Here is a 22,331-nt window from a genome sequence, read left to right on the forward strand (position 1 = left end):
CTTTAGCGGCCGCTGATCAGTAAACAATGACACGTTGTTACTGCGAATTTGTTGCATGCTTCGCCATTACGGACTCTATCGGCCGTTGTCATCGCGTTTGTGCGGAAGTTAAGCGCTCGAGTTTTCGCGTAGTGCTCATTGCAATCGGCTAGCGACGGACGGAGCAAGACGTATATGGCTTGGTAGCACCGAGGTGCAGCCGAAGCATTTTTCTCTCGCAACTTCTATATAGTACATACGCACAAGCGTCGGGCCTAGGCGGCGCGGCTTTCACGTGTCGACACCCTTGACATAATGGAAACCCGCGTGCGTTGACCCTGTTGAACAGGATTGGACGATCATGAGCACCTTTTTCACACTATATATACGTATGAAGATCGAAATCGTATAGTTGGCCTCACAAAGCTGAAACGTATTATTCCGTGCTTCTCCATTCGTATTTGTGAGAAAAAAGAAATAAACGAGAAGCCGAACCGCTGGCGTGTTGACACCGCTTCTCCTGCAGGAGCGCCTGTCGTATCTGCTGGTGAGGCGCAACTTCGCGCAGGACGCCGAGCAGTGCCGCCTGTCGATGGACGCCCTGGCGCGCGCCCTCTCCTCGTTCGCCTTCAAGCCGGGCCACATCTTCCCGCCGGGCTCGGTGGACGAGCGCAGCCTGGTCGTGCTGTTATCGTGCATCCGCCTGGAAGGAGCGTGGCGGCACTCCTTCCAGCCGGTCAGCGGGGAATTCCACGAGACGCCCGAGGCCGCCGTCACTGTGGCCATGATGCGACAGACAGGCTCCTTCCGCATGTTCCGGTGCTCGGAGCTGGAGGTCCGTGCCTTCTTTACACATACGTTATGGACGGAACACACTACGAGGAGGAAAAGAGTGCCGATGGCTCAGCGGTTGGGGCAGGGATTGTCGGGCTTCGCGGTAGAGCGTGTTCATTCAGCGCGGGTTCAAACAGATAGAACGTAAGCCATCAGCGGGTGCACGAAGTCGATGAATGGATTCGGTTGTAGGATGAGTAGGTGGCGCGGAAAATGGAATCGCCAGCACTCCTTCGGTCCGTAACTCCTTCAGGCACTCTACATATGCACGATTCCGCGCGCGTCGACAGCAAGAGCACTTGACACTCTTCTGAATGGAACTTTTGCAAAGTTTTTTGAGCGAAATAAGTTGGAAATAAAAAAGACGAGCAAGTCTCTGCTCCCGCAGCCGGCATGCCATTTTGTGGCAGGTTGATTTCTTTAATAGTTTATCGCAACCTTTTACATACGGCCTATATTTAATGTGCCTGAATGGGTTCTATCGAAGTATGCTGGACATAAAATACTTCGTTTTCTCAAATCTTACGTTCGTGTAGAGAGTGCACACATGAAGTGCACACTTGTAAACGGGACAAAATCTGCTGAATCATTAAAATTAGCTGCTGTTCGCGTTGAATCAGTCTCGAAATACAAGAAACGTTGCGAAAATAAATTCTCAATAGACAAAAATTATTGGCGCCTGTAGGAAACAAAAGAATTCGAGGCGACGTGTTGTTTAGGCGCATAAAGGGAATCGAATGGCACGATAATTAAATATAATTAACTATTAAAGTGTACTGAAGGCACTGGGCAGTGGGCATGGTGCTGGTGTGCTTGTGCAAAAGAAGAAGACGACGAGAAGTGCTTGCTTCCCTGTTACGATATAGCGCCGACCTGTTTTAAGCCTAGCGCTACAACCTATAACTAGTGACCCTTTTGCTAGGTGAACACCTCCGTTGCATTTGGTGGAGCTGCTGGGTTTCTCTTCTACATCCTGGAACTCCGCAGCCGAACGCTACCACCAGCTGTTCCAATGGATGAACCAGGACCGTCCCAGGCTGCTGCTCCCGTGCCCCCCACCATCGTCTGTTCTGGCGTGATCCGCCAGCGCGATCCGGCTATATTTAGCGGCACAGACGACCACGACGTGGAAGACTGGATCGCCGAATATGACCGTGTAAGCGCCTATAATAAGTGGGACGACCGCGCCAAGCTCACAAATGTCATCTTTTACTTTACTGACGTGGCAAACCTATGGTTCCGCAATCATGAAGCCGATTTTACCACCTGGTCGGCTTTCACGGCGACTTTGGCAGAGGTCTTCGGCCGTCCCGCCGTTCGCCGGCTTCGCGCTGAGCAACGCTTGCGTGGTCGAGCTCAACGCCAGGACGAGACCTTCACCAGTTATATTGAAGACGTCCTCTCGCTATGCAAGCGCGTGAACTCATCTATGGACGAAGCTGACAAGATCAAGCACGTCATGAAAGGCATCGATGACCATGCCTTCCAGATGCTCGTCGCGAAGAGTCCGCGGACGATTGCCGAAGTCATACAGCTATGTCAGCAGTACGACGAGCTGCGCAAGCAGCGTGCATCAACACGCGCTGCTCAGCAGGACACCACGGATCTATCTCCGTTGGATTTCGGCCGCGACGCTGCCGACATCTCTGCTTTAATGCCGGAGATACAGCAGTTTATCCGTCAGGAAGTTGCCCGCCAACTCTCTCTGGCGAACAGCACACCCGAGCCGTCGACAACCTTGGCTCCTTCGCTTCGCCACGTCATTCAGACCCAAGTTGCCGCGGCGCTGCCATCTGCCCCTCCTCCGCAGCCTGCAGCTGGGCCGCTAACGTACGCTGACGTTGTCGCCCGGCCTTACGCTCCTCCGGCTGCTGATGCCTACCGTGCCACTGGCACCTTCCATGTGCCGCCGCCACCTTCACGCCCGATGGTCGTCCCTTACTCGGCCGCTGGAGCCCCTGTCGTCAACCCGTGGCGTACATCTGACAACCGGCCAATATGCTATTTCTGCCATCTTCCGGGCCACGTAGCACGATTCTGCCGCCGTCGCAGCCCCCGTTTACCTGACAGTGGGGGCGCCTCAAGCTACAGGCCTGCTCGACTTCCGCGTCAGGACCCATCTAGCCTTCCTCCGGACTCATCTTACAGTCGCCTCCCTTTCGATGCCCGTCGGTCACCTTCCCCACGTCGCCGATCCATTTCCCCGATGGTTCGCCGACCCAGCCCAGCCCGAGAGGAAAACTAACAGTCGCAGTTCCAGAGGCAAGAACTGCGTTTACGTCGAACATTTCAAGGCCTCATTCTAGCCCGGCGAACGAAATTGAACTCTCCGTAGATGGCGTCACCGTACACGCACTTATCGACACCGGAGCCGCCGTTTCTATTATTAGTGAGAAGCTTTGTCGCAATTTGAACAAAGTGACCATTCCCCTTACCTCTCTTTCTCTGCGTACGGCAACCTCGCATCGCATTCAGCCTTCAGCGTCGTGCACAGCCCGGGTTGTCATTCAGAACGTTATGTATGTTATAGAATTTGTCGTCTTATCTTGTTCGTCACACGACGTTATTCTTGGATGGAATTTCCTATCTGTCAACCAAGCACTTATCGACTGCGCTCGTGCCGAACTTACATTATCAGTGCCGTGCTTCGACCCTGACGACCATTCTTCTCCTAAAGTTGTTGCCGCCTCTGACATCGATATCGCACCTTTCTCCGCCGCTCTGGTTCCTGTGTCATGTACCTCTGCTGCAAACTCATCTGTTCTGTTTACACCGTCGGCCACTTGTGCGCGCCGCCGGAACTTTCTGCTTCCGTTTGCTGTCGTCACTTTTTGCGACGGTTCTGCTGCCCTTTACGTGTGCAATCCGTCCGCCTGCCCATCATCCCTACTCCGCGGCGAGTGCCTGGGTACCGCTGAAGCTTTCGATAGCGTTCTCCCGGCCACCACGTTTGGTGATACGGCATCACTTCCGATTTGTTCCGTCACTCCTCCCGCCGCGACTGATGCCCCTGTAGACGTCTTCGCTCGTGCCGTGGACGCAGAACTCACACCTGCGCAGCACAGAGAAATTATCAAGCTCCTCCAACGCTTTCGTTCCTCATTTGACATTGACCAACCATCCTTGGGCCGAGCGTCCGCAGTCGTTCACCGTATCGACACCGGTCCACAAACACCATTGCGCCAGCGTCCGTATCGTGTGTCGGCTGCTGAACGCCGTATCATCGACCAGCACGTTGACGACATGCTGGAGCGTGGCATCATCCAGCCCTCTAACAGTCCCTGGGCATCTCCGGTTGTCCTCGTTAAAAAAAAAGATGGCTCCATTCGGTTCTGCGTCGACTATCGCCGCCTTAACCGAATAACGCGCAAGGATGTCTATCCTCTGCCGCGCATCGATGATGCCTTGGACTGTCTGCAGGGAGCGGAATTCTTTTCCTCGCTGGATTTACGCTCCGGCTACTGGCAAGTGCCAATGGCAGAGGCCGATCGTCAAAAGACAGCCTTCGTAACGCCTGATGGGCTATATGAATTTACTGTCATGCCATTCGGCCTCTGCAACGCGCCTGCCACTTTCGAGCGAATGATGGACGCCATTCTTCGAGGGCTGAAGTGGAAAACGTGCCTCTGCTATTTGGATGACATTGTGGTTTTTTCCACCGACTTTGCGTCGCACCTCAACCGCCTCGAGCAAGTACTTGCGTGCCTCACCACTGCAGGACTGCAACTAAATTTGAAGAAATGCCACTTCGGTGCTCGTACGCTTACTATTCTCGGCCATGTAGTGTCAAAAGACGGTATCCTTCCGGACCCCACCAAACTTAGCGCCGTATCCGCGTTCCCTAAACCAACCACCATGAAAGAGCTTCGCAGCTTCATCGGCCTGTGCTCATATTTCCGACGCTTCATCCGTAACTTTGCCTCTATCATTGCCCCCTTGACGCAGCTTCTCACCGGCAGTTCTGACCTATCAGCCTGGTCCTCGGCGTGCGACGACGCATTCCAAGAACTGCGACGCGTTCTCACCTCGCCTCCAGTGCTGCGACACTTCGATCCCTCTGCTCCAACTGAGATCCATACGGACGCTAGTGGTGTCGGGCTCGGCGCTGTTCTTGCACAACGCAAGGATGGCTTCGAAGAGTACGTCGTCGCGTATGCCAGCCGCACCCTTACCAAAGCCGAGGCGAACTACTCGGTTACTGAGAAGGAATGTCTGGCAATCATTTGGGCTATCGGCAAATTCCGTCCTTATGTGTACGGGCGTCCATTTGACATCGTGACCGACCATCATGCCCTATGCTGGTTATCTTCACTAAAAGATCCAACTGGTCGGCTTGCCCGTTGGGCATTGCGCCTACAAGAGTACGACATCCGCGTTGTTTATCGCTCAGGCCGAAAGCATTCAGACGCAGACGCTCTATCCCGGTCACCCCTGCCCTCTGGTGCTGTCCACTCGTCTATTTCTACCTGCGGTGCCTTCGCCCTCAACATTTCCGACATGCCGTCAGAGCAGCGCAAAGACCCATGGATCTCTTCGCTTATTGACTTCCTGTCCAGTCAGTCGCCAGCACCGACCTCTCGGACGCTTCGTCGCCAAGCCACGCACTTCATCATTCGAGATAACCTGCTGTACCGCCGCAACTACAATTCCAGCGGCCGTAAGTGGTTGCTTGTTATACCCCGACACCTACGCTCCGACATCTGCGCCACGTTCCACGACGACCCACAATGCGGCCACGCTGGTGTATTAAAGACATACTCTCGCCTCCAGCTTCGGTACTACTGGCGCGGTATGTACCGTTTCGTTCACCAGTATGTCCGGTCATGCCACCTATGCCAACGACGCAAGACGCCACCTCAACATGCCACTGGCCCCTTACAACCTTTACCATGCCCCGCGCGCGCGTTCGACCGCGTCGGCATTGACTTATACGGTCCGCTTCCCAACACTCCAAGCGGCAACCGCTGGGTTATTGTTGCTATCGACCACCTCACGCGGTACGCTGAAACTTCAGCCCTAGCATCTGCCACAGCAAAAGACGTCGCCAGTTTTATCCTGCAAAACCTGATTTTACGCCATGGAGCACCTCGCGAATTACTGAGCGACCGCGGTTGCGTTTTCCTCTCAGACGTCATTGCAGCATTGCTCAAGGAGTGTCGCATCATTCACCGCACTACCACGGCATATCATCCTCAAACTAATGGGATGACAGAACGTTTCAACCGCACCCTTGGTGACATGATGGCCATGTATGCTTCATCTGACCACTCGAATTGGGACCGCATTCTACCTTTCGTCACCTACGCTTACAATACCGCCGCGCAAAGCACCACTGGGTTCTCCCCTTTCTTTCTCCTTTACGGACACGAACCTTCATGCACTATGGACACGATTCTACCTTATCGGCCAGATGCCTCGGAGTGGACGACTGTTTCTAGAGCGGCTGCTTACGCCGAAGAATGTCGCCAGCTCGCTCGTTCGTTCACATCCCAGGACCAGTGGCGCCAAAAGCTTCGCCACGATTCATCCACTACGGCTACGTGCTTTGCGCCTGGCTCGCTGGTCTGGTTGTGGGTGCCCTCTACTCCTCCAGGCCTTTCCTCCAAGCTGCTCTCCAAGTACCACGGTCCTTATCGGGTACTGAAACAAACATCCGCGGTCAACTACCTCATCGAGCCAATTGAAACGCCTTCCGACCAGCGTCGTCGGGGCCAGGAAATTGTCCACATCTCCCGGCTCAAACAGTGCCATGACCCCCCTGTGTTCCCCTGTCCTTAGGTCGCCAGGATGGCTACTCTTTCGGTGGGGAGTGATTGTACTGAAGGCACTGGGCAGTGGGCATGGTGCTGGTGTGCTTGTGCAAAAGAAGAAGACGACGAGAAGTGCTTGCTTCCCTGTTACGATATAGCGCCGACCTGTTTTAAGCCTAGCGCTACAACCTACAACTAGTGACCCTTTTGCTAGGTGAACACCTCCGTTGCAAAAGTAACTATTATTGATTAACTAATATTTATTAAAGATAATTTATTAAGATAATTAACCGTAGAAGGGACGACCGTGCCAACAGCTGTTCAAGTCTTCGCTTTTAATGCGAAATCGTTAAGGGCCCTGTGTCGCAGAAAATTTGGCGTCGTCGGCGTCCGTCGCCGGCGTCGCCGTGAGTGAAAATTTCCTTTTATATTTAGGTATATGTATATGCCATGCTTTGCTATATGACATGCGGTATATTCGGGTTATATTGCCACACCATTCTGTCACTAAAGCTGCTCATACCTTGTCTTACATTCTCGATAAATTTAGTCATCGGAATTTTGAGACTGACAGCCCACAAACGTCATGAAACAAAACGCCCACAGCGCATGCTTCTTATGTTAAGCCTTCCCAGAATTAAATATTAAAAGTGCGAAACAACAGAGACCAGAAAATGATTTAGCCTTTCGGTACGGCTGTGCGCTACCTCCGGGATCGGCCCACGCAAGAAGCCGCGTTTCTGCCAGAAAGCTCGCTTTCGTGCATAGCGTTCGCCGCCAGCGTTTGCCGGTGAAAATTACGTTTACATACGCTGCTGTTGGCGGGAAGCGTGAGAAGCAGTCGGTGATATTTGAACGCTATCGCGTTCCACTCTTAAAAGCGAAGCTTAAGCGTCCTCCAATTTTTGTCTCCGAAAGCTTGGCAAATTGACGTGCATAATAAATCAAGATTGTAAGTGGGTGATAAAAAATTGCACTTCACTAAAAGAGGGAAACATGGTTGGCGCTCGAAACAAGGAACTTGTTGACGGAGAGTAAGCACTTAAATGGTTGTACGCTAATTGGAATCTAGCCACGAATAGGTTGCGCTAATTGGAATCTAGCCACGAATTGTTCGCGCGCCGGATGGAATCTGCCATTTTTGACATTTCGAAGAGTTTCGCATATGGACCGTTTATTTAGAGGTCGGAAATCGATGTTTCGAGCTACTGATGAGTTTTGCCTGAAACCATTATAAATCGGTGTAACTTCTAGGTTCAAATATCGTGGCCCAATATTGCGAATGTATGTTTCGTTCGAATCAACAAAGAAATCTTTGTTTTAATATGCCACTCCTATATCACCGCATAAAATTTTTGCGAACACCAGTGATGAAGGCCCGATACCAAAAAAAAAGAAGAAAGAAAACACGCACACAATGACGATAAAGCTGAGCAGTGTTTGCACGAAGGACAGACAAGAAATTGCGGCCATAAATAGTCTCAATTTCTTACAGGAATATTGTCTGGAAATACAACGCCACGATAAAAATTTAACTTAGATGCTAACGCACATCTACCAAGTATGTCTGGATATACCGATACGGTATACGCATTAATGCGTCTTCGATACCTCGCGACTTTGCCTGCAATGCCTGTCGAAATGTTTAGTGCCACATTTTCTTCTTTTGATTTATTCAAGGCGAAATCAATGGAAAATTTCCTTGGGAGACACGGATAAAGTATGAGGAAATGCCTTATTTGGTCGTTGCACCGTGGCTGCAAAGCGGCTACAGGGTACAGTGCAGTAGCTAAAAGAAAATAAAGCAGATGATGACAAGCAAATAATCGATACACATGTTAAAATAAATCAAAACAGAAAGGCGGGGTCATCACATATGCGTACATTACGCATTAAGTAACAGAACTGGTTGGAGACGCTTTGCTGGACTTTGAACAATTTTGAAGGGTACGTTTCCATTCTTCCGAATGCAAGAGAACCACGACACAGTTGGTATATTCGCGTGTCTATGGTGGCCGGCCAGACGGCCTTCACCGAATTGCCTGGTCGGTTCCTGTATGGTACTGGAAAGTTCGCATCGCCAGCCAGCCCTGTGTGAATAGATAGATAGATAGACAGATAGATAGATAGATAGATAGATAGTAGACAGATAGATAGATAGATAGATAGATAGATAGATAGATAGTAGATAGATAGATAGATAGATAGATAGATAGATAGATAGATAGTAGATAGATAGATAGATAGATAGATAGATAGATAGATAGATAGATAGATAGATAGATAGATAGTAGATAGATAGATAGATAGATAGATAGATAGATAGATAGATAGATAGATAGATAGATAGATAGATAGATAGTACTTTTATTCATATCAATCAGCAGTACAGTTCCGGCAAGAGGTTCGGCCCTTAGAATGCTCATTCGAAAACCATGATTAACACTTGCTGTGAACAAGACAAGTCCTTTTGTCGGAATAATGGCTTCAGCATAGGCGCTGACGACGGGGCGAAGGGGAGGTCTCCGGGCCCAAGCCCCCTCCGAAGATTCCCAGGGGGGGGGGGGGAGGCAGAGTGCCCCCATCCCGGCGATGTTCTGTTGGCCGCATCATTTAAGGTTTCTTTTGAGTTTGCTCTACCTCTTCACCTAAACTTTTTTGTGACTAAAAGCTTACTGCATCATTGTTGGCGCGCACGGGCACAGTTCTTAATTTATGATTTCACTTTACTTCCGCAAATCCTGAAAAATAGGAGGACGAGCGCACCAGCGGCGCCTGCCTCATCCGTATTTGTTCCCTTTAAGCACTTAGAAAACATGTCCAGTGTTAACACGATGCACAGACACAATATATTTAAACGTATAGACAAGTCAAATTTTATTATATTTTGAAAGAGAAGGGGATTGCCAAGTTACAATTATTTCTAAATAGTACGGATAGCCCATGCCTAGAGAATGAATTTGTTTGCTGTATGTTCACCTCGCTTCAAATTGCATTGCGTGTTATTTTGACAGTAAAAAAAAAAAAAAAAAAAAAAAAACCGGCAGACTTCAGTGACCCCATCGGCAGAGTCTTTTCTCAACAGCGTGTGAAATGCTCCTGAATGATGTGCGTCACAGTATTGCTTCTCTTTCCAGTAGGCAATGCTAATGACTCATGACAAAAAAAGTTCGTAAGATAATTTACAACATTTATTAGGGATGGAAACATCGCCACTTGCATGCAGATGTCATAAGTATACATAATTGACTTAGTAACCTAAATGACACGAAGCCTGATTCACTCGAAATTAGAATTAATAGCAGTCATACGCATCAGCGCTTCTACCCGGAATCACAGTAAAAATAAAAAAAAAAGCTGCGGCAAAGAAGTATTAGTGATAGCGAAGTATAAGACAATTCTTCTAAGCGAACAATTCTTCGAGGCCCCAGGAAGTCTGTTCAAGTGCAACTGTTATCAAAGATAATATATACACTGTGTCCCAACTATCGTGTATCACGATTTAAGTATAGGTAAATGACACGTGCCTGGATAGAACTAAGGCAACGTCGTTTGCCGTCATTTGGAGATAGCAGATTATTTCTCCGCATTACGCCTAGTTACATGATTAGACATAATTAATCAGCTTCTCAAGTGTTATAATTATACCTAAAGTGTCACCGAGAAAATTGTAGAGCAACATGACAAACTCCCGATACAGCTTTCTCATGCTCAATTGTGGTGCACAAGGGTGTTTTCCGAGCGTGAAAGAAGCCCGCGAATATACGAAAAAATTGCCGCGCGACTGGCCGTTCGAGGCACTTTGCTGTGGGAATTCGCCGTGTGTAACAAGTCGGGTCACAAGTGTAATGATGTTGACGACAAGTCCCCCGCAGCATCGTGATTATTTACAGTGGGGGAGGGGAGGAAGACCCTGCACAGGCCTAAGACACACCCCTCCTCCTGGCGGCGCAGGTGACGGTGCTGGAGCTCCCGTACGAGAACCGCGACGTGTCGCTGGTGGTGTTGCTGCCGCGCCGCCTCGACGGGCTCGCGGCGCTCGAGAAGCGGCTGACTGCCGCTCGGCTGCTTCACTGCGTGGCACGGCTCGAGGAGCGGCACAACGTGACGGTGTACATGCCCAGGCTCAAGCTGCGGAGCGTCACCGACCTGGGGCCCGTGCTGAAGGATATGGGCCTCGGCGTGCTCTTCACGGACGAGGCCAACCTTAGGTATGCCTTCTGGCCCCCGCACGTGTGCAGGGAATGTTCGAGCATTGGCTGTTCCTGGTTCCAGGTGACTGCGAGCATAAGTTTGCTATATGCATAAGCTGCACTGGTCTGTGTCTCCTTTTCTTGTTGTTGTCGTTTAGTGGGCGCAAAATTTTACACAATGAAATCAAACCAACTTACTATTGCTTCTTGCTGCTGGGAAGTTCTCTAAGGCGGAGGATGTATGTATAGTCTTACCTTTCGTTGACGGCTTGTTGGTTTGTGGCTAAGCGCAGTAGACTCGCATATCTCGCACATATCAACCTCCCGCTTTTAGATGTCCTGTGCAAGTCGTTTCAGCAACCGCCTGGTAGACCCTTGCTGTGCGCGCAAAATGCCGCTAACCCAACGTGGTTGCTCAGTGGCTATGGTGTTAGGCTGCTGAGCACGAGGTCGCGGGATCGAATCTCGACCACGGCGGCCGCATTTCGATGGGGGCGAAATGCGAAAACACCCGTGTACTTAGATTTAGGTGCACGTTAAAGAACCCCAGGTGGTCGAAATTTCCGGAGTCCTCCCCTACGGCGTGCGTCATAATCAGAAAGTGGTTTTGGCGCGTAAAACCCCATAATTTCATTTAATTTTTTTTAAATGCCGCTAATCGTTTGCTGGACTAAGTTATGTATCTGGTATCGCAATCGGTTCAACAACCCATCTCTCCCGATCAATCAATGGGACCAGAGGTGGTCGAACGTCCTTACTTATGGTTCCACTCCCTCACTATCAAGTCACTTAACATTAAGCAAAGCAATGCAATCCCAAAACAATGTAACCAGCGCTGCGTAATCGTGACCACTAAACAGGGGTGCTATGCAGGATGCGCCGAGTTTCTCGTTCACCCGAGTTTTACCCGAGTTTGCTCGACGGCAGTCAGTGAACGGAGATAGCGCGGAACGCGCGGAAGGTGCAGGCAAAAAAATATGTAGACAAAAAGCCGCGTATGACAACATGAACGCACCCTGCGCGTGCCGCGCAGGGTGCTGCTTCTACGTTTCAAGCGCAGAAGGCTGCACAACGAAACGCGCCAGCGCCGCGTATTGTTATCAACGGATTATCGCAACTTAGCGATACCGTGACTACCCCGCTGTCTGTCTGCACACTTGCCGTGAGCCGCTTGCCACGCCTTTCCCGGGCGCGTCAAGGGCGTGCCTCATCTTTCGGGCACTGTCTTTCTATCCGCCATCGAATGCGAACAGGGTACATGCGGGGCATTCTTGCACCTACACTGTCACTCAAACGAATACGTTAAAATACAACAAATAAAATAACGAACAGTTTTATTTCTTTAGGTATCTGTTTTTCGTTTTCAACGCTAGAAATTTGTGATGACAAACGGATATCGAGCAAATTATTAAATTTTGCACTTCTTGCCGCGAGTGGCGACAGGGAGGCGAAAGCTTAGAAGCGGTACATTGAAGCGTGTCGCACGCACGAGGGCGTTCATACGGTGATAAGTCGCCTAGGGGCGCTGCAGTGCTATTCTCAATAAAGTCGGTCATGATCCATGGAGGGTCATGGCCACTCTTTCTTTATTAGGGGAATAGAAACGCAGCGCCGCGGTACGGCTGTTCATCGCAGGCGCTTCACTAGGCACTAGGCAATTAAGGCCCCCGCTTTACCAACTAAAAACGACACAACAGCTGTCGCTGGAAAATGGCGGTATGTTATTTTAGAGTGCGTAGTGACGCAGTTCAGTGAAAATTTACCAGTTTGTCTTTGTGCGCGAAGCCTCTGCGATACATTGCGAAAAGTGCGTGCTTCCCCAGCGACACAATTCATCGCTTGTCATCGCTTGCCCAGTGAAGGCGCCTCTGAGCGCATGTACGCAGTATATGAGTGTGTTGTGCAGTCGAAGGTGCTTGCGGATTACCTCTGCTGGAGCCAGCAGCGATCGCAGATGGATATCGTAACGACGCCGCAGCACTCGCATTTCGGCAGGTGAGGGCTCTTGTGTGCAGTTATGAAATCAGATTTCGAACGGAGAGAGGTGTTGGAACTGTTGAGTGCGCTGTGCTTGTGATGAAGAAATGCCATTGCACTGGGTCTAGAAGAGCGAGCGATTCTCGGACGCTGATCGTGTTTACGACGCTGTGGCTCCGTTTCATCACCGATGACAGAGCAGCCATCTCAAACGACTGCTGCAATACGCACTCCTCAGCATCGTCGTCCCCCTCGACCCATCGACGTCTTGCAAGCAGCTACACTGACGTGCCGATAATTATTTACTGTGCGCTACGCGCCACAATGCAGGCAATGAAACCGTGTTGTGCGGCCATCTCAGCCCGAGAAGATGTATGCATAAGCCAGCGACAGTCAACGCTTTGTTTTTGATAGTGGTGCTCAGTACATCACCGATGAGAGTGCGTTGTGCGTGTTTTATGTCGGCGGTCAAGATTGTTGATGCCTCTCAGCTCGACACCGCGTCGCTGTTGCCGGAAGATAAGTTGGGCGTGGCCCAACTGTAGTGGGTGCGCGCGCAATAGTTACATGCCTCGCGCGGGGCGTGACCTCTGGTTTTGATTGACAGGCGAACTCGTGCTAAACTCGTACATCGCGAAACCCCCTCCGAGTTCAACTCGGGAACATGGCGGCGGCAGCAGCAGCCTGTTTCATTGCATCCAGCGGCAGCAAGCGTTAGTATGACCGTCCGGACCCGTTCACCTGCATGACCGACGGGGAGTTTCAGCGTCATTTTCGCCTGTCGAAGACATCAGTGTGACGAGCTAGGTGAAGACTCTCGTCTGCGGAGACAGCGTGGCGGGCTTCATTCGCTCACCGTCGTAGAGCAAGTCATCTGTGCCCTCCGTTTCTACGGGACTGGGAGTTTTCAGGGAAGCGTCGGCGCCGAGCGTTACATTGGATGCCATCAAACTACTGTTAGCAACTGTTAGCAACTGTGTCAGAGATGTGTCTGACGCGCTTATCGATGCGGCAGTGCGTAAGCGGTGGCTAGCTTTCCAGAATACTGCGGCGGAGCGGGCATATATAAAAGAATGCTTCCTACTTCGTGGGAACATTACGAACGTAGTCGGGTGTGTCGACGGAGCGTACGTAGGAATTAAGGCGCCTTCAATGTCAGCGTTACTGTGATTAACATACTTTTTCGCTGGTTGATCACTTTTTGCCGATTGTTCTACTTGTCTGTCAGGGTGCCTTCCAAATGGCTCACTTTCTTGGGAAAGAGGTTAATTAAGTATAAATAGATAAATGGATATCACAAATTGTGTGAAGTAACCTATGAATCCTAATCTCAGAAAGAACTTGGGGTTCTTCATTGGTGAAGTTACTAAGTATGCACAATGCTGAATTTTGGTCATGCGTAATCTATCGGCCGCACTATGAAACAGCGAGGCATTGCACAATTTGTTGCAGCGCGAGATGTGGATGTTGCACCAAGCCGGTTGTGCCTATGCATTTGTGGCGAAATGAAAATGCATTGAGAATCTTAGTGTGTTGGCTTGCATGAAGAAAATACTTCAGATTGTTTGCTCTGTTCACTGTCGATGCATGCATGCTCTCCTCGTTCAGTGCATCTTCTTTTTTTTTGGGGGGCAGCGTTATTCTGGATGGATCAATTGAATATTTTCGTCTCATAATGGGGCTCTAATTCTTAAGCAGTAGAACAATGCACATCCGATACTCTGCAGAACTCTCTGTACGTGAAGATGTCATGAACCACCAAGGCAAAATTACATATCGGGAGAAATGTGGTGCAGATGCCAATGAAAAGTGGGTCTTTAACCCACCATGATAAAAATAAAAATTGCAGAGCAAATAGACCATTTGTACAGCTTTAGAGCAATGATTACACAAAACGTGATATGCCCAAACGAGTAAACCCTTGTCGCAATTGCCAAAGTAGGCTGAGCGACATGCAGCATATATTGGCATTGAACATGTCTCGTAACCGTTATTTTTATTGTAAGCCCTCGCTGTCACACCTTTCCCTCCAGCACTCCCTTTACTGAAACGTGGCACTGTCTTTCCATTGGTGTCATGATGATAATGGTAACGGCAGCAGCAAGGCTGGTTAATGCTTGCCTTTTTGATTCCTGTGAGTTTAGTGGTAAAGAATATGGCACGTGCATACATACAGCTGTGCTGCAAAATTTAACATTTGTGATTTTTTGGAGAGCTAATTTGTGTTGGGAAATTTCAAAGATGTGCACCATTGTGGCCTAATAACTAGAGCATTGGTGAGGTTGAAGACGGTGTATTGGGTATAGAAGCTTTAAGTTTAATTGCACAACAATTCGACGGGACACAAAGAGAAATACACACAGCAGAATGCTTTGCTGTGTGTGTTACACTTCTTTGTGTGCCGTGGAATTGTTGTGCGATCCAACTTCAAATAGAGCATTGGGCCTCTTTGGTGCAGGACCGAGGAAGTGTGAGCTATTCGACAGCATGCCAGTGCCTTGCCACACAATTATGGAAGTCGGAAGGTTTGCAAACAAAGCTTTGCTTTCAAATCCACCTGCTCATGTAATACAAGCGCTGATTGAAAGAACCATCACACAAAAATAATGGTGAAATCAATGGCCTGTGAAAAGTAATTTGTATGTAGACACTGTTGACATGATAGGTGCCATACCGGCCTCAAAATTGTACTGCACAGAGCAGTTTGTTTCCTATGTGAAGCACAACCTCCCATTACATGCTGTGCAAATAACCAAGCTCAGTTTGTTTTGACGTGCTATACAACATTCAGTGTAATCTGTTTTTGATTCTAAAGAAGTGACAAACACCACCTCTTTTTCAAGGACGTCATGGGAATATTTGGCGAGACCTTTTTCAGCCCCTCATAATGGAAGTGTGGCCAGCCAGCTTTGCTTGGATGCCTTTATAGATTTCTGCTCCTGATCATTGTGTGCTATCAAGTTGCAGAAGTCTATGCAACTGGTGCAAGGCATTACGTGTTTCTATAGTCAGATACAACTTTAGGAGGCTGCGGAATCTGCACTTCAAGGCAGGTGAACACAAGCCTGCACCAATGGGACGCACTCTAGACTGACATCGTGCCGCCGGACAGACTAATACTTGCTCGTTGGAGAGGGACTATTTCTTTAGACGTGTAGGCAATCGGCTGCTGCGCTTTTGTCATCTGGGTGGGGCCTCTCCTGTCTTCTGAAGTTTTATCCGACTGTAAAGGATGCTGCTTTTCATACAACACAAAAGGACAAAGTGTACAATTATTTGGCATATGAAATGGATACATCAGAAGTGTGCTATGCAAGGGCTTAAGATGTGTGAAATATGGTACATGCAATTATAAGACAATGTTAAAGAATATGTGGTATCGAACATGCATGTAATGGCACATTTGAATCGGGGAGTGTTGCAGTCATATGCACAGTCTATAGGTGATAGCATTATTAAGCTCCTGCTGTTTCCTGTCTTCATTGTGAATTACACACACCATTCATCTTGTGGCTAATCAACACGCACTGTATTCTTGCACATAGAAAGAACAAACAGCATGATGACGTGTATGCTGCATAGGTGTATTTTTTATTTACATGGTCCAAGAGTGGCACAGGTTTTCTTACGTTTTTGCCTATTTTGAAGGGACACCAAGTGCATGTTACAAGTCTCCTAATATGCACAGCACAATGTTTACTGCAATAATTTTATTCATGTTCTTGAATAATAAACAAAATATTAAACTGAAAGCTCCTTTATCAGGTGCCTTCTGTGGGCTCGACAGGAGAGCAGTGAGGGCACCAATACTACTGTTGCAGAGCAGCCCTCTGGACCTCTGCCACACTCTCAAGAGCACGTGCCTGGCGCTCGCCTACTGCCACGAGGCGGTTGAGTGCCTCCAGCAGCAGAATGTTTTGCTGCAAAAAGTGTATCGGAATGAATCAGCCGCATACAAACCATTATTTACAAAGAAAAATGCTCGTTGCACTATTAGTACTAAGTGCCCTTAACTGTGGAAGCCTCTAGTGTAGTATGCATAATAAAACAATGCGTTGGTACAACGTCGCTTTATTTTTCATAACTGGGGTTTTCTTTTTCAGAGCCAATTGTCATGTTGATTAGTGTGCCAGCAGCTGAGGTGGCCCTGCACCTTCACGAGTCTCTACTGTCAGCACCACAAACCTATTTTTGTTCGCTGGAAAACAAATGCCTCACCCTACAATCCCGTCTTATACGAGCTGATTGCATCCTATGCCTACAAACATCATATTTTTGTCCCAATACGCAATTTTCTACCATCCTCGGCTGTAGTTCTCTCTCCTTGATATCCATTCTGTCATGCTTATGTAATCACCTGATATGAATTGGCAACAAGTGATCGAATACGTGCATGGCCTGCCTGCCGATTCCTTTTTTTCTTAATCTCAGCTAGCATATCAGTTGCCACGGTTTTCTACGCCACTGTCTTCCTGCCTTAACGCTATCTCCAACAATTTTTGTTACTTCGCTTTCTGCACAGTCCTTGACATCTCAAGTTTCTTTGTTAACCTCCAGGTTTATGTCCCATATCGCATAACAGGTGGAATGCAATGATTCTAGACTTTTTTCAAGGATATCGGTAACGTGGCGATCACGATTCGGCAATGCCTTCCATGTGCTGTTCAACCCATGAAATTTTTGTCTAAGTTTCCTGCTTTATATCAGTACTTGCTATTGATATTTCACTTGGATAATGATACTCTTCCATAAATTTTGCTGGCTTAATGTGACTCATGAATTTCTGTTATCTCACCAAGTTAGTGAAGGTTACCTTCATCTTTTCCATATTTTCGCGGGCCCACTTGCATGTAAAAGCACGAACACTCATTGGTTCTCACTCCCTTCTTTAAACTGCTGGACATTCAGTTCTTTACTACGAAAGTGACTTAATCCGTGCACTCTTAGTATGCTAAATATGAAACAGTAGAAATATACTTATCTGCAGTTTGTCGATGTCTCCTTCACTGTGTTCGTAGCGAGATCCATCGTCGGTACCACCTCCTTTTCGCATCGCAGCTATATAGGATGTCTGCCTTTTGCCCACACTATGTAATGTTCGTGACGCTCGCAGTCACGCAGAGTGGAGGAACTCGGCGCACTCGCAGAAGCAGCACCGGACAAGTTGTTTCTTCAGCACTTCGCCGTGAACAGTAGGTGCGCGTTGCGATCTGTAAAATCGCCGAAGCTATTGGCAGTCTTACCGGGTGCACGGGAAGATTGCCCACGGAGGAACAGAACTATCCAAGAAATAGTGGCCATCGTCGAGCCTGATCACTACGTCGCGCACTGCAAGCTCGTTGTACGGGTTTGTTTACACTGGGCCTCTCTGATGCTTAGCCGCCATGCTTGCCCAGTGAATGGATGTGATGACGCCACTACAGCGTTCCCTCGTGGTGTAATGCGAAGCGTACTAAATTACAAATTAGTCTAAGACGCATTCAGTGCACATCTCGTAAGTTTCAAAATGCTTCTAAAGCACGTTAATGTAACTAATAATATTGTACTAAATGCATTTGTTTTACAACTTGCTTCTGCATGTAATGCACTCGGTGGAACGACAAACAAGTGAAAGAAGGCACGACCATGCACCGACGGTATGATCACGTGAGCCCCAGTTTGTCGACCGCCCAGAAGGCAACGCCCAAGGAATGATAGCCAGCCAGAGTGAATCTAGATAAACCAATGAAACTGGAGGCTTGTCGAAAGACAAACTGTGTCTCGGTACCATTCGTGCTTTCATCTTGGGGTGTCGCCAGAGCTCGTGAAGATCCCGAGTTTCGCCAAACTCGGCGCATCCTGCATAGCACCCCAGGTCGCTCTTTCCTCGCCCTGACTTTGAGAAAGAAAAAGAATGCCGTGCTTTCCTCGCACCTCGTCACAGCGAGCAGTACACGTGCACGGTATTGTGTTTAATTTCTGCGCCTAGTTGGTTCTTATGTTGCGGGAAAACAATCTTTAAGTATACCTTGCGCATTTATTTCATTATCAATTCATTACGAAGTTTAAGGGAAAGTTCTGCCGATACACCCACTGAGTGCGCAAAAATGGGCAAGAAGAAAACTGCCTGGTTTTTCAGGTACCCAACTGTGCGGAAGCCGATCTCCTCACTTGGCTTGTACTTGTCTAGATGTGCTGTAGGCTGTGCCACAGATACGTGCGGAAGAGTTAATGGACCTGTTCTGTGGCCCCTGTTTAAAAGTCCAGTTTTTTCTTAATCAAGCATAAAGCTACCAAGAAGAACTAAATTAGCAAAAATAAAAAAAAGCTGCCACAAAAAGTTTGGTTGTGCTTCAGCGCAAAATTAATCCGAGTAACCTGGCCACACGGTTTGGTTGAAGGTAGAACCTCAGCAATTCTCCCAGAAAGCTGCTTTTATGTCAACAAGCAACTCGTGTAGTTCACAACGATCGACGGGGCGTTTGGAACTGTACGGTTTTTTTTCTATAAAACGGTGGAATTAAGGAGTGCAGAAAAGTTTATAGGATGAAATTACGTTTGTAGGTTCTTGCGCCTCAACAAAACACCTTCAATCAACGGCAACGTTAGGTTCGGTTGAGTGTATGTTTACTGATCATGTGATTTGTGCCGTTCTTTCGAAGCGTATGGTCTTCAAGGCTAGGCGCAGAAACTAAAACACTGGTGCTATACATCTTCGGAGACTGGCTGAGCACCTTCTGCACGCCCAAATTTCTAGTTGCATGGCTTTAGAGCAAGACAATCCAGTTTCATTCCTTCCGGCCTTTGAGCACTTAATTTCGTCACATGGCGTACAATGAAGATATCTTTCCGCGCGCACAAGCCGGGAGATTACACAGGTTAATGTAGTAGTGTAATAACATTCTGAGCACTTACCAAGCACATATTTCATTGAAAGCCGTTCAGCACACAACATAAACTAGTGTCCGTATACGTAAACGCGAACTAGTACTCGAACTTAGAGCCACAGGCTTAACGTGAACAATCATGGTATAAAGAAACTCTGTGATGCGGTTAATAAAGAGGATCTTTCGTTTTCGGGATTTCTGTTGTTTGAAATTTAGGATGGAGGTTTGGGAGGGAGGAGCTAAAAATTGGGTGTCACGTTTAAAGATGAAAACTGGAGATAATTGGGATTTTTCTTGTGTCGGATTCCCCATAGTCCGGTATATTTGTAGTAACTTCGCCAAATGATTAACAAAAGCAGTGATCTTCTTTTGGACACAAGTTTCATTTACAGAGGCAAAATCACCTACAGAAGATTTTAATGACAAAGAGAGCTGCTCGCAAGTTATGTGACGAACTTATGTGTACAAATTCTCGTTGGCAGGCATCATTTACAATTTTTCAAAAATTACATATACAAAGAACAGCTAATAGAATCGATGTTGCTGATCCCATGTTTACTTTCTCGGCTCTTTTCTTTTCAACAAAAGAAAAAGATATATAGGGTAGGCTGTATCAGAGACGCATCCGCAGTGGGGCACGTGAAACGTGTTGTGCGTCCTGCAGGCGGTGTTTGGGCACGAGGGTGCACAAATGACGTAATCAAATGCAGAAGTTATATTTTCGGTAGTTGAGCGTAGTACAATAGGAGTGCGCAAGCGCACCATCAGGTTTCTTTTTTTCGTAGTTCGCGGATTTTCTTTGGCATGCGGAAGAAAGGACTACGTGAGACATATGACGTGAAAAACATTTTATTAGGCGATTTCTGAACGTGCTCTACAACTTTGTGTATCTCACCTGCGCTCATAAGTCATCAATTAAAAGTTGCCTAATTAAGTGTAATTAACCTCCAGGCTTAAAATGCCGCCTGACACGGGCAAAAATGCCGAGAGGCAGTGGGGCTATAGTAATCCAATTAGGAAGAACCACTAAGCTTCCATAAAGGACACTCTCTCACCAAAACAGGAATTGGCCTCCCTGGTGCAGTATTCGACCACTCGTTCAATCAACGAAAGGCCCTGAGTCCCCAGCAGCTGCGGAGCACCTTACCAAGGCGGCGGTCAGACCTGTAACGCAGCAGAGGGTGCTGAATCGGTAGGCGCAGGGCAGGGGTAATTGGATATCGCAGGGTGTTAAGAACGACCAGCTGCAGTGCAAGTTTGCCAGCCAGTTACGCCCGCGGTGGTAACCTCATCTTGGAACGCCGCCGCCAACCTCTAGCCTCGTCGCCGTTGCGAGTGAAGGAGTTCGACGAAGCAGGCTTTGTGCTGAAACCGCCACCCAGGACGGAGCAGATTTCTACGAAGCCCCTCTGACGTCGGCTCCGGACCTTTACACCTGTGTGTGTGTGCAACACGAGTATGTGAGCCCGCCTCCTCCAAAAGGGTGGGTCATCTATGGTGACGTCGAACGGCGACGTCGAACGATGACTGGACGAATGTTTCCGTGCACTTGGAATCAAGGGGGGACCAAGTGCTTATAAGCAGTGATTGCCGGCTGCTAGGGCGTGCTCGTCGTAGTGAGCTGAGTGCTCGTTGTCGTGCTCGTCAATGTACTCGTGAGTTGTGTGCTCGTTGTCATGCTCGAGATGTACTAGTGAGCTGAGTGCTCGTTGTCGTGTTAGAGATGTACTAGTGAGCTGTGTGCTCGTAAGCTGTTTGCTGTATGCGTCGTCTCGCGTGCTCCATTTGGGAGTCACGCTAGACTGTCGATGTATGTCTTGTTCAAAATGTTAATATGTAAATAAATCCTGTTCACCGAGTTCCTCTCTACGACCTTCAACTCCTTCAAAGGGTGGCAGCGGCGAGATTGTCCGACGATTCCTACATCTGGTTGACAGCGGTGGGTTCGTCCGACAACTTCCTGCAGTGGACATAGGCTGATGATGATGACGACGCTAAAATAATTAGCTCTGGCGAAAATTAAAAAAAAATAGGTTGAGTTACACTATAGTTCGGCTCGATTCGCGTCCGAAGAGGCATTCATTTTCGAGATCGTGGCTCAAGTTACGTGGGACAACCTGTACAAACGCATGTCCTTTGTGGCGCAGGTACCTGAGCAAAGCAGAGGGCGCGCACCTGTCAGGCGCGCGTCACGTGGCCGTCCTGCACGCCAACCGGAAGGGGGCCACGGGTTCAGACAGCCCCTCCTCCTCCTCTCCCTCTACTGGCCACGGCGTGGTCTCTCCTCCGTCGATGGGCGCCAGTCCGCCCACCAGCCCGCCGAGCGGGGCCCTGTCTCTCGCACCAGCAGCGGACTCGTCCAGCGGCTTCAGCAGCGGCTCCGCATTCGACGAGCAGCGCACCCTGGCGCAGTTCGTGGTCGACCGGCCCTTCATGCTGCTCATGCTCAAGCGCCGGCCCGACGTCGTGCTGCTACTCGGCTCCGTCAAGAAGCTAGTCTGAGTTTCATGCGGGCGTGTCACGGCCGGCGATGCGGTTGCAGTAGCGTTTGCAGCAGCTGTTTTCAGCCCGCACTCGTTAATTGCGAAAAAATACAGTATCCTAGCGTGCGAAGCGCTTCTCGTGCTGTCGTCTTTGTGCGCACTTGTGACCTCTGTTGGAACGTCTGCCAACGGTCCACTATATATTTCCTCCCGCTTTAACAAGGTGGGAAACCTATGTGGCGATAACAA

The 22,331-nt window shown here is 48.8% G+C and overlaps 1 protein-coding gene across 1 annotated transcript; it reads left to right on the forward strand.

Annotated features, from left to right (window-relative positions):
* Positions 1-410: 410 nt before the first annotated feature.
* Positions 411-22,331, forward strand: LOC129385698 (ipis-1-like). Its single transcript, XM_055072671.2, has 3 exons — positions 411-814; positions 10,518-10,774; positions 21,747-22,331. Exons 1-3 carry the CDS (start codon positions 572-574, stop codon positions 22,099-22,101), a joined length of 855 nt encoding a protein of 284 aa, XP_054928646.1. The 5' UTR covers positions 411-571; the 3' UTR covers positions 22,102-22,331.

Source organism: Dermacentor andersoni, chromosome 7 (assembly GCF_023375885.2).
Source record: "Dermacentor andersoni chromosome 7, qqDerAnde1_hic_scaffold, whole genome shotgun sequence".
NCBI classification, from domain to species: domain Eukaryota; kingdom Metazoa; phylum Arthropoda; class Arachnida; order Ixodida; family Ixodidae; genus Dermacentor; species Dermacentor andersoni.

Bases quoted from the DNA above. Each gene is read 5' to 3' on its own strand.
- LOC129385698 (XM_055072671.2), top strand. From the start codon at position 572: ATGGACGCCCTGGCGCGCGCCCTCTCCTCGTTCGCCTTCAAGCCGGGC. The intron at 815-10,517 runs GTCCGTGCCTTC...CTGGCGGCGCAG, and splicing joins TCCGGTGCTCGGAGCTGGAG to GTGACGGTGCTGGAGCTCCC. The intron at 10,775-21,746 runs GTATGCCTTCTG...TTTGTGGCGCAG, and splicing joins ACGGACGAGGCCAACCTTAG to GTACCTGAGCAAAGCAGAGG.